Genomic DNA, 12,492 nt, shown 5'->3' with positions numbered 1-12,492 from the left:
GGATCCTGCCACTGACATTTTAAATATGGCTTTGGTGGATGCTTTGAAAGTATAGTTTCTGAGTTCAGGGTAAATAGGATATTTAAGAACCTTCAGAATTCTTGGTCACTTGATATAATCTGTGACCGTTTTGATTGGGGGTTATATGTTTTCTACATACTTAACCCAATTTTTTTGCCATGACTTCCCTGCCCCAAATACAGCACATTCTCCATCTCATAAATACATTGGTGAATTTAATGGTTCACCCTTCTTAAAAATTATTGTTTTTCATTGATTTTCATAAAATAGATTATGAGATGGGCAGAAAACCTATTATCCAAGGTTTTCTTAGGAAAATAGAAGTTTTTTTTTTTTCATTAGCTCAAAGTCACAAAGTGAACTAATTATTGACTTTGGACATTTTCATGAGATGGTGACACATAAGAAGACTGTAAAAAGTCATGGTATATTAGCCTTGAAGGCTGTGCACTGCGTAGTTACTTCACACTAAAAGGATGTGGTTTAAAAAATGCAAGATGCACTTTAGATTAAAATCTATAAAATGGGTTGGAGAGAATCAGATTGATTCTCACCCGAATGTTTCCCCTAGGGACATTTGGATGTATGGATGTTTTACATAGTAGCAGTTCAGTTGTGGTGGGCAGGGGAGTCCTGGGCACAGACAATCAGAAGGTTACAGTCAAGGTCACTTAACCTACAGTGTACAACCTCTCACAGAAAGATGTATTCAGCCCCAGAGGTCAACAGTGTGATCAATAAATATTCATAGGATGCTGTCTATTTTAAGCTAGAACTTGAATTTCCTTAAACAATGAAGTCAGATTTTTTAAGGTCTTATTTTCCTAAGATTATCCAGTTTTTTTTCTTCTTCTTCAAGATAATGGTTTATTTGCCAGCAGGATACCCTGGCAGCAGATAATCAACGTGCTAGGAACTGAATAGCTGCTACCACGACTTACGTGGTGGATGCTGGCTAATTATGGCCTCCAGGCGTATGTCTGCTTTTGTGAGAAAGGAGAAATGCTGCATTATCTGACAACATGGAGGCTAGCCACTGCTGCAGCAGAAAAGGACAGTGATTACATTGCTTACTTGCATCTTTAGCAAGTAATTAATTGACACTTTAAAAGTCATTTATTCCCCATTGAGAAGTTACCATAAACCTCAGCTTCTACATGAAGGCTCTGCCACCTGGCAGAGTTGATTCTCTTTCAGAGTTTCTCTGACTTTCTCTTGCGCCATCTCTCACTGTGCCAACTGTATGGCACCTTAGTGACCTGTGCATCTTTCAAAGGAGAATATGAGATCTGTGAGGTTAGCTGTGATAGCTTAATCTTTGAGCCTTCAGTGTTTTGCATCAGTACCAAGCACGAGTGCTTAATGAATATTTGTTGACTAATGAATGGAACAAAACCATTCTTTGAAAATTTGCCCATAGTATTTGGCAACAAGTTTTGTGAATGCTCCACTGATTTCTCAGCCTCTTCTTACAGATCATAAACCCATAGTCCCATGATGACCTAAAATGAGCATAGCAAATATCCTGTTGTCTATGTTACTTAAAGGCCTCCTGTTTCTCCATTCAAGCCAGGTCCAGGGAGGAAGGTGCTATGCCTGGTCTGGCCTTGGTCAGAGAAGACACTTAACTTCAAGAGACTTGAAGCCCCAGGGAGTGGGGAGGTCTGGTGAAGTGGGGTGGGGGTAGGGACATCCTCTTGGAGACAGGGGAGGAGGAATGGGATGAGGAACAATCGGAGGGGCATAATGACTGGGCTGTAAAAAAAAGATTTAATAATAATAATAATAACAATAATAATAATAGATGGAGGGATTAAGTTCAATCTGAGAGGAAGTGCCTTCTCTCTCAATTGTTGGGATCTGTTCAGGCCAAGAAAATGTTTTCTCTTTCAGCTAGGTTCATAGCTGAAGATGGTTTGGGTAGCAGTAGAGGAATAGAGCATGCATGCTGTTCAGTACACAGTTCTTACACAGGATGCTGGCTTGTCTGAATTCTCTTCTCACATGGGATGCTGGCTTGTTGGAAGAAGCTTCTTTAATGTTCGGCCTGGTCTCCACCTTTGAGGCTGGTGGCCTTTTTGTCAACTGAGGCCAGAAGGTGGAGTCGGGATTAGCAGAAGAAGCCTGCCCTTAGTACTGATCAAGGGTTTGAATAATAATAGGGCAATCAATGTTCCCTCCATTAAATAGAAGTGGAGAATAAAGGGCTGAATTATAAGCAATACTAGAAATAAAGGCATCTAGGTGAAGATTGTGAAGTATTCCAAGCCATTTTGCTCATAAAAACTTAACCTTTATAAAAAGCCTGAGGAGTAAATATTTCCCCTTTCAGTTTTAGTTATTGAATCTCTACTAGATTTAGCTCTTCCTTAGACTGACAACCCTCCCTCCTACTCTCTCTCCCTCCCATCCTCTCTCCCTTCCTTCTACTCTCCCTCCCTCTTTCCCCTTCCTTTCTTTTCTTCCTTTTTTCTTTCTTTCATTTCTTTACAATAATTATGTGTGCACATATTTGTGTGTGCGCATGTCCAAGTGGACATGGAGACCGAAAGCCGATGTTGGGCATCTTCCTCTGATACTCTCCGTTTTACTTTCGAGACTTTTCCACTGAAACTAGAGCTGACCATTGGTGGGTGACTAGCTGGGCAGCAAGCCCGTGGATACCTGTCTCTCTGCTCCTTCCCAGCACCAGGGTTTCAAATGCATACTTCCATGCCGAAGTACATGGGTGGCAGGGGATCAGAACTCAGGTCTTCATAGATGCATGGCTGGCTCTTCACTGACTGAGCTATCTTCTCAGTCTTCCCTCTCCCTGATTAGTCTCCCTCCTCTCTCTTTTTTTCTTTTTTTTTTCTGAATCATTAAAATAAATGAACTACCGAGTGAAGGCCTCCTCATTTCGTCCCAGGCGAAATACCAGCTCTTGAATCAGAATTTAGAAATGGGTTAGGTGTGTTCTATTGTTTCCCAGCAGAATCTGCTGATGGGATCTTTTGGATTTGAAAGCATCTTAAAATTCAAATGTTTATACATTTATAAGTCATATTTCCTGGGCTTGAGGAGCTCACACGTGTTTGCTTCTGATTGTACTAAGTAGGAAGGGAAGAGCAAGCGTGGGGGAGAAAAGTGTAACTAACAGAAGTTTAGTGACTAAATCATGACTTTTTAAAAAAGAAGTTTCACTCATTTTTTTCTCCTGTTCTTCTAGAAAAATTGAGAGATAAAGATAAGAAAATTTAAAAAAAGATTTTCTAACTAGCTGTATTGATTTCCTGTTCACCTAACTTTTGGCTATTTAGATGAATGAAGAAATGTAATTTATATGCATATGCACACACCCACACACAGACACACACATGTACACATACCACCACCACACTAAATTATCATTCCCCAGTCTGTTTTATTATTTGGAAATATACTAAAATGTACTATTCATTTTCAATACCATTTTAATGATTGATTGGCATTTTATTGCAGAAAGGGAGGTCAAATATGCTTACTTAATTCTGTATTGCTATGTACTTAGGGCATGTACGTGTGTGTGTGTGTGTGTGTGTGTGTGTGTGTGTGTGTGTGTATGTGTGTGTCAGTTTGTCTGTCTGTGGTACAACCTAACAAGCTGGAACATGATGTTGTGTATCCAACCCTATCATTCAACATTTTTTTCTTTGTCATAAAACAAATTTTTATTAAATAAAAAACAGGAAATGTAACCATACTACAAGAAAGAATGGGGATCTTATTCTCTGACCTGAAGTTGGGCTGGTGGCCTGGGATTTTACAGCTCCCCTGACTGGAACTCAGATTCTCACTGTTGCCTAGCAAGAACTCTTTCTCATCCACTGGGACCCCAGCATCCTCCTTAAGCAACTTGTAATGTTTTCTATCGTATGCCCCACAGAGGCCTTTATAAGCAATATATTCTGTATATATCCTGTGCTGTGTCCATAGGAGAACTGAGTAGTTTGTAATTATTGGGTATGTGGAACTGTGGTGTTTAGTTATCTCTGTTTTTTGGTTTGTGTTAAATTGTTCTCTAGACAAACAACAGTGAATTTGCCCATCACCAGTGGATTTGAGTCTCAATTTCTGTTCAATTTCTCCAACATTTGGCACGTTCTTTAAAATGATGTTTTCCCAATTTGATAAGTGGCAAAGCTGCTGATATAAAGAGTGTTTTTGGAAAGTCTTGACTTTATGCTTTTCTAGACATTGTTTGCTGACACAATGCTGTCATTTTGCGTCCTGGTTAACTGACTGGTCCATTTTCTGCTATGCAGCTTCAGAGCATTATGAGGATCAAGTGTGTCCTATCCACCTGTGTCTGTGGAAGGCTCCTGTTTGTTTGTTGAATTGAATGGAGTTGAAGAACATGTTGCTTAGAAACTGTTGGTCAGATGTACAAGGACTATTATTCCTGTCAGCTGCAGGATAATGCAGCAATTTACTGAGCACAGAGTATATGCCAAGGCCTGTTTAGGGACCTGTATCAATAACATATACTTCATGTTCTTAATACTGTAAACAAGGTCTTGAACTAAGCCAATTCCCAAGCCTTGTTTCTGGTCCTCTTGTCTCTTTACCCTCTCCTACTCAGCCCCCTTTCATCATTTCTGACATGTGAGCTAGAAAGACTGACATAATGTCGTAGTCAGGGTTTCCATTCCTGCACAAGCATCATGACCAAGAAGCAAGTTGTGGAGGAAAGGATTTATTCGGCTTACACTTCCATATCGCTGTTCATCACCAGAGGAAGTCAGGACTGGAACTCAAGCAGGTCAGGAAGCAGGAGCTGATGCAGAGGCCATGGAGGGATGTCACTTACTGGCTTGTTTCCCCTGGCTTGCTCAGCCTGCTTTCTTATAGAACCCAGGTCAACCAGCCCAGGGATGGCACCACCCACAATGGGCTGGGCCCTCCCACCCTTGATCACTAGTTGAGAAAATGCCTTACAGCTGGATCTCATGGAGGCATTTCCTCAACTGAGGCTCCTTTCTCTGTGATAACTCCAGCTGTGCCAAGTTGACACAAAACCAGCCAGTACACATAATAAACTCTGACCCATTCAACATTCAGCTCTAACAACTATCAACATGTGGCAAGTTTTACTTCATCTTTGCCTTCCTTTCCTCATGTTGTATTGAATTTCCATAATAGGTTATTTTAAAATAAGACTCAAAGCCAGTTTGGCTCAGTAGTAGAGCACTTGCCCAGCATTCCAAACGCCATGGATTTGATTGTCAGTATCAGAAAATAATGATACTACCACCATTGCTATTAATATTAATAGTAATGTAGATTTTAGGTACCTTCTTTCATTACGAATATTTAAGCATATTTACAATATATTCGTTCTTAATATAAAGCACAATGCCATTGCTATATTTTTAAATGTTCACAGCAGTTCTTTAGTAGGATCTAATACCCAGACAGTGCCTGTGTCCTTGATTGCTGTGAATATGACTTCTCATATTTGAATCAGGATTAACACAAATACCAGCTATTGCTTTTCTCAACCATTCCAGCCACAACATACTTCTCTTGAGAGATTACTAAGGGACCTAGGATTCTTCATGATGAGATGAGAGCATGGGTTGATGGCAGAGGGCTTGCCTAGTGTGCATGAAATCCTAGTTTAATAACAACAGGATTCCTCATGGATTTATACTTGTTTGCCATCTCCACCAATGGAAGCATGCTTGAAGGTTAACCTCTGAGAAATAGCAGAGCATTGTGGCTGTGGGGAGTGAACTATCTTCTTTGCCAAGTTGGGTCATTATTTACCCTCTGGTGACTGGCTCCCTTCTCCTCATTGAAGATGTTTAAGGACAGGAAGTAGTACTGACTTGAAATTCTGTCTTAAACTGAGCTGAACAAGACATGATGCTCCCCGACCCTCCTCTTGGTTGGGAGAGGACAGCATGCAATGGAAGCCACAGGCTTACTGCTTTTCACAGTGGGTCCTGGCATTCAGGGGACACTTTACATTAAGCAAAGTTTCAAGGTTTGGTTTCTGGTTCTCTTCTGAATCTGCAGGTCTTGCGGTTCTCCACTGCGTGGTAGCAGATGGGAACACAACCAGAACACCTGAAACCAGTGTCTCTCTTTGTGGAGCTCCTGGGGAAAACTGCACAGGTAATGTTTTCTTTTCCCTTTTTACAACTTTATTTAAATAAAAAGAGAGATACATGTACAGATTTTTATAAGCATTTTGGCATAAAACTATATGAGTATATTTTTGTCAGTACTTGATTTTTTTTAAAGGTTTGATAGTATTCATTGAAATCTTGCTAGTTACCATAGCATACAGTACATGTAAAACAAAACATAACATGGAAATAGTCAAAGTTTTGTGTATAGATTAAATGATTTTTAAATACCAAGAATTGCCACAAGGCTATCTTCTTAGCTCTTGAGTTATTAATGATTTAAGGTCCATGTGTACCCTACTCTGAGTGGGTGCTATACACTTGTTGTTTCTGGGATTTTTTTGTTGTTGTTGTTGTTGTTTGTTTTCTAAGAAGGACTGAGACTTCCACTTTTTGACCTTTCCATTTTTGAGCTTCATATGATCTGTGAGTTGTTTCTTGGGCACAGGTAATATTGATGCTTCATAATTAGCCCTGGAAACTTGACCTCTCCCCAAAGCGTAATCCTTTTTAAATAGTATTCATTATGCTAGGTGTTTCTATGTGTACATAACACCATTCTAGGTGCTGTATTAAGTAACTTTCATAAAGTAATTTATTCATTACTTGTAAGTTTTCCAAGTGAGACAAAAAATTTAAAATAATATACTATATTTTATTTATTTAAATAATACTATGAGAATCATTTAATGTAGTGTTAAACAGATTACAAAACTCCACTAAGGCTACCTCACTAAAGGTCACACATCCTGCAAACAGAAACTCAGTGATTTGAACTCCCCTCTCCCTGATTTCTGTGCCTCCATGTTTAGCCACCGTAGACTGAGGGTTATAGTTAGTTTTCTGGCTGCTTTCACAGAATCCTGATAAAGGCAACTCTAAGAAGGAAGGATTTATTTTGGCTCACAGTCTGAAGATACAGTGGAGCTAAAGCTGTGGTCCCAGGAGCCTGAGGTAGCTGGTCACATCATATACACAGACAGGAAGCATTGAGAGATGAATGCTAGAGCCCTCTAGCTTCCCCCTTTGTGTGTACTCACACACACCAGCTGGACCATTGGTGCCACACACATTCAGGTGGGTCTTCCCACCTTAGTTAAATCTCTATGAAAACATCCTCATAGACAGGCCCAGGGGTGTGATTCGAGTTCTGTCAAATCAGCAGCTGCAATTAACAATTTCACCTGGTGTCACAGTCCATGTGGTACTCCACACTCCATTGTGCCATAAATTGGCTTGGATTTATGAGTTTTTTTTCTTTTTTCTTTTTTCTTTTTGATACATCCACCCTTTTCTTCTTTGTCTAATTAATAACCTAAAAGGGGAAAGAAGAAAAGAATATTTCCATATATTATCTTGGAGATGCTGGATTTAATATTCTCAAAGGCATTAGGCTTAGGTTAGCACCAGACTGGGTCCTTGGACCACCACTTGCTATTGTTGGCTGATCTAAGGTGCTTTTGGTCCATTAGAGATTTATGTGATCTAGACCTCTACAAGGCTTACTTCTAATATTAGGGGGAAATGCCTACAGGCCACTTTAATTAACTGGGTATAGTGGAGAAGGGCTGGTGTATTCCTCGGGAGGTTCACTGAGCTGGAAGCAGGGTCACAGATGTGAGTACCTTTTGACTAGTCCCCTGGGAACACTGTCACAGAGCCAGGAGCATACTGAGCAAGTCTCCCTAATGTGAGTCACCAGTTCTGGCCCAGTTTCTTATTTCACCCCTCAGAGCTGTGGGTGGGAAGCAGGATGCTCATGGGCCATGGACTCCACTGGTCAAGCTTATGGAGGCCTGGTCCTCTCGCCCTTGTTAGGATAACAAGGTCAACTGTATATAGTTGAATATTTTTCTTCAGTCTAGCTTTAAATATTATAAGTCATGGATGGCATTTTCCACATTATCCCTGGAAAATTATTTCATAATCTTGTGATTAGCAATGTTCAATAATCTTACTTGCCATAATCCTCATAATTTTAATGATTTTTCTTCTAATTTTAATGTAAGTAAATTTAACAGTTTCATGTTTGGAACTAATTTTAAAGTGTATTATATAGTTTTTATTAAAATATTGAAGTGGTGTAACATATCTTCAATTTATTCATTATACCTAATTAACTCTATGTCTACTGTAGACATAGACTTGCTAGAGCAAGTCCCCGTAGCCTTCTCAGATGCTGGCAACCATTGTCATCTGTGAATTTTGGTGATTTCGATGGCACAGAGAAGTGGTATATACAGGATTAATCCATTGTGATTACCCTGGTTAGTTTAGTATGGTGTTATTCAGGTGAATTCAAATTGCCATGCATTCCAGGGTTTTCTTCCTTTATACAGAAGCTATTGCTTCACTGTAAGTACTGCCTTGTCTTAATCCACTCAGCCATCAATGGCCACTGGGGCTATGTCTACACTTGACTCTTGTAAAGAATGCTACACTAGACATGGAGTGCAAATGTCTTTTTGATTATCAATTTTACCTCTTTAGCATTAATATCCAGAAGTGGAATTACCTTGTGGGGTCATGTGATTGCTGGTTTTAATTTTGTTTGAGGATCTTTCACTCTTTTCTACCCAGCCTGGGAGATGACACTCTCACCAACATGTTACAAGGTTCCAATATCACCACATAATTTCTTTCTTCCTCTGTTTTTGTTCAGAATAGTTAGAAATGTAAGATATCTTACTGTAGCTTTGATTTGCATTTCTCTCATGATTCATGATATTAAACAGCTGTGTGTGAGTGACTCCCTAACCCCCCTCTGTGTCTCTGTGTCTGTCTCTCTGTCCCTCCCTCCCTCCCTCCCTCCCTCCCTCCCTCCCTCCCTCCCTCTCTCTCTCTCTCTCTCTCTCTCTCTCTCTCTCTCTCTCTCTCTCTCTTTCTCTCTCTTGAGCATCTTTAGAAAAATACTTATTTAATTCCATAGTTCCATTTTGAATGATAAGTCATTGACTAGTTTAAGAATTTCATATGGATTTTAGATATCAATAACTTATTGTAATGCAATTTGGAGACATTTTTCTCCTGACCTACAGTCTTCCTTTGGCTCTGCTGATTCCTTGGCTGAGCAGAACTTTCATTTGGCTCTATATTTTTGGTATCATAACCATCAGGAAGTTTTTCCTTGTGGTCTCTTATACAAATTTTAAAGTTTCAGGTATTACCCAAATCCAAATTGAATATACTATTTTGAGTAGTGTGAGGAAGGAATCAAATTTCATCCTTCTTTGTCTGATGCTCATTTTCAAGATTAGTTTAATATTTGAGATTATAGTTCAGTTACATCACTTTCCCCTTTGCTTTTTCCCCAATCCTTCCCATGTGTTCCCCCATCTCTTTCAAATTTGTGGCTTTTCTTTCTTGTTACATATATATGGCTATAACACACATACATACACATACACACACACACACAAATGTACACACACACCTGCTCATATTGCATAAAGCTATTTGCCTAGATGTTTTAGGGCTGAACATTGGTACTAGATAACCAATTTTTGTGGTTTTAATTTCATTTGAGGATCTTTCACTCTTTTCTATCCAGCCTGGGAGATGACACTCTCACCAACATGTTACAAGGTTCCAATATCACCCTGGGAGAGCCTAACTTCATTTCTCACCATTTGGTAATTGCTCAAATGTCTTTGTCTTGGGGTTGAAGCCTCATGAACTTTCATTCTTCCATGTTAGTATATTTACTGATTTTATTCTTGGCCAAATCATTGTTAGGGAGACATTTTGGTAAGACTTCATGGGTGTAGCTTCTGACATGTCTAGTAGACATATCACACAGCAAATTTCCTGATCCTCTGGCTCTTACAATTTTTCTCTTCATCTTCTACAATGCTCCCTGAGCCTCATAGGTGAAAGAGTTTTACTGAAGATGTATCTATTAGGACTGTGCTCCACACCTCTGCATTTTGATTGGTTATGGTTTTCTAGAATGGTCTTTTACTGTTCTAAACAGAGGTCTCCTTGATGCAGAGTAAGAACTACACTCACCTCTGGGCATAAAAGAAAATATTTAGAATGTACTTAGGGATTGCACTAGTTTATTAAAGTGAGGTAGTAGGTTCTCCTCAAGATCCATGACTTCACTAGTCTGGGTAGTTGACTTGAATACTTTAACTACATATGACTTCTCTCTTGTTGAGTGGGTCTTAGTTCAAATTAGAGAGTTGTTGGTTATCACCAAGGTGTGTATCCCACTACTGCACCAAACTTCATTTAGGTCAGAGCCTATCCTAGTCTTTATTTTTGTCTTCCTACTCTTGGTGCAGTTTAGTGAATGACATACACCTGAATTGAACTGTGGGTTGTTGATTATCCTCTATAGTTCTATGTATCTGTGTTTGTACGACTATATCCTATTTTATGACCTTGTGCTTGTACTTTGAAATTAGGAATTGCTTCCAACTTTCTTCTTGTTGTTCAAGATTGTTTTCATTTTTGAACCTTTGTAATTTTCTACTAATTATCTAATTGTATTTCCATTGCTGCAAAAATACAACAGAATTTTGAGTTTTCTCCTAAGTGTTTTATTCCTTTCGATTCTGTAGTCACTGTGATGATGGTGATGATGCAGATGTTTCATCTTGGGTTAGTCTGTTAACAGAAATACAACTGACTTTTGTGCATTGTTTTTTATTTTTTAATCCCAAAACTTTGTAGTATTTATAAATTAGTTTGACTGTTGTTATGTGTTGGGTCTTTAGAATTTGCTACATAAAAAATCATGTCATTTTAAAATTGGGACAGTTTTCTTTGTTTTTTTTTAATTGAACAACTTTATTTAAAAAAAGATAAATGTACAGATTTTAAAACCATTTTTTTGCATAAAAGTATACGAGCACATTTTTGTCAGTACTTGATTTTTTTCTTTTTAGGTTTGATAGAATGCTTTAAATCTTACTAGTTACAATGAGCATAAAGTATAGGTAAAACAAGGTGTAACCTAAAAATAGTTTTCTTGGTGTGTAACGATTAAGCATATTTATTTTCCTTTTTTTTTTTGCCTTTGTTTTTCTTGAACTTCATATAGTCTGTAAGTTGTTTCAGGGTGTTCAGAGATTCCTAGGGTTAGTATAAAATTATCAGTGACTGACTGCATATTATGTCTGTTCTTTTGTGACTGAGTTACCTCACTCAGGATGATATTCTGTAGATGGATCATTTTCTTAAGAGTTTCATAAGGTCATTGTTTCTGATAGCTGAGTAGTACTCCATTGTATAAATATACCACATTTTTTGTATCCATTCATCTACTGAATGGCATCTGGGTTCTTTTCAGCATCTGATTATTATAAATAGGGCTGCTATGAACATAGTAGTGCATGTGTCTTTGTTGTATGTTAGAGCTTATCTGGGGTATATGCCCAGAAGTGAAATAACTGGGACTTCAGGTAGTACTATGTCCAATTTTCTGAGGAACCAGCAGAGTGATTTCCAGAGTGGTTGTACCAGTTTACAACCCCACCAGGAGTGAAGAAGTGTTCCTCTTTCTCCACATCCTAACCAGCATCTGCTGTCATCTGAATTTTTGATCTTAGCCATTCTGGGTGTGAGGTGGAATCTCAGGGTTTGTTTGATTTGCATTCCCCTGATGGCTAAGGATATCAAGCACTTCCTTAGATGCTTCTCAGCCATTCGATATGCCTCAACTGAGAACTTTTTGTTTACCTCTGTACCCCGTTTTTTATAAGGTTGTTTGATTCTCTGGTGTCTAACTTCTTGAGTTCTTTGTGTACTTTGGATATTAGGCCTCTATCAGATGTGGAGTTGGTAAAGATCTTTTCCCAATTTGTAGCCTGCCATTTTGTTTGCTTGACAGTGTCCTTAGCCTTATAAAAACTTTGCAATCTCATAAAGTCCCATTTGCCAATATTTGATCTTAGAGCCCAAGCCATTGGTATTCTGTTCAGGAAATTTTCTCCTGTGTCTATGTATGCTAAGGTTTTTCCTACTTTCTCTTCTAATAGTTTCAGTGTACCTGGTTTAATGTGGAGATCTTTGATCCACTTGCACTTGAGCTTTGTACAAGGAGATAAGAAAGGGTCTATTTTTATTCTTCTGCATGCTGAGTGCCAGTTGGACCAACACCATTTGTTGAAGAGGCTGTCCTTTTTCCACTGAATGTTTTCAGCTCCTTTGTCAAAAATCAAGTGACCATATATGTGAGGGCTCATTTCTGGATCTTCTATTCTATTCCACGGATGCACATCTCTGTACCAGTTCATGCAGTTTTTAAAACAATTGCCTTGTAATGTAGCTTGAGGTCAGGGATAGTGATTCCCGCAGGCGTTTTCTTCTTGTT

The 12,492-nt window shown here is 38.8% G+C and overlaps 1 protein-coding gene across 1 annotated transcript in view; it reads left to right on the top strand.

The window, feature by feature from the left end:
• Window positions 1-12,492, top strand: part of BTC (betacellulin) — a 50,939-nt gene that overhangs the window by 15,723 nt on the left and 22,724 nt on the right. The window contains exon 2 of the mRNA XM_080916029.1: window positions 6,061-6,159. Coding sequence (XP_080772155.1) covers window positions 6,061-6,159 — 99 coding nt within the window. The remainder of the gene's footprint in view (window positions 1-6,060; window positions 6,160-12,492) is intronic.

The sequence above is a fragment of the Micromys minutus genome (assembly GCF_963924665.1).
Source record: "Micromys minutus genome assembly, chromosome: 1".
Lineage (NCBI taxonomy): Eukaryota > Metazoa > Chordata > Mammalia > Rodentia > Muridae > Micromys > Micromys minutus.
The sequence above is the reverse complement of the archived record's forward strand: the minus strand, read 5'-3'. Positions and strand labels throughout refer to the sequence as shown.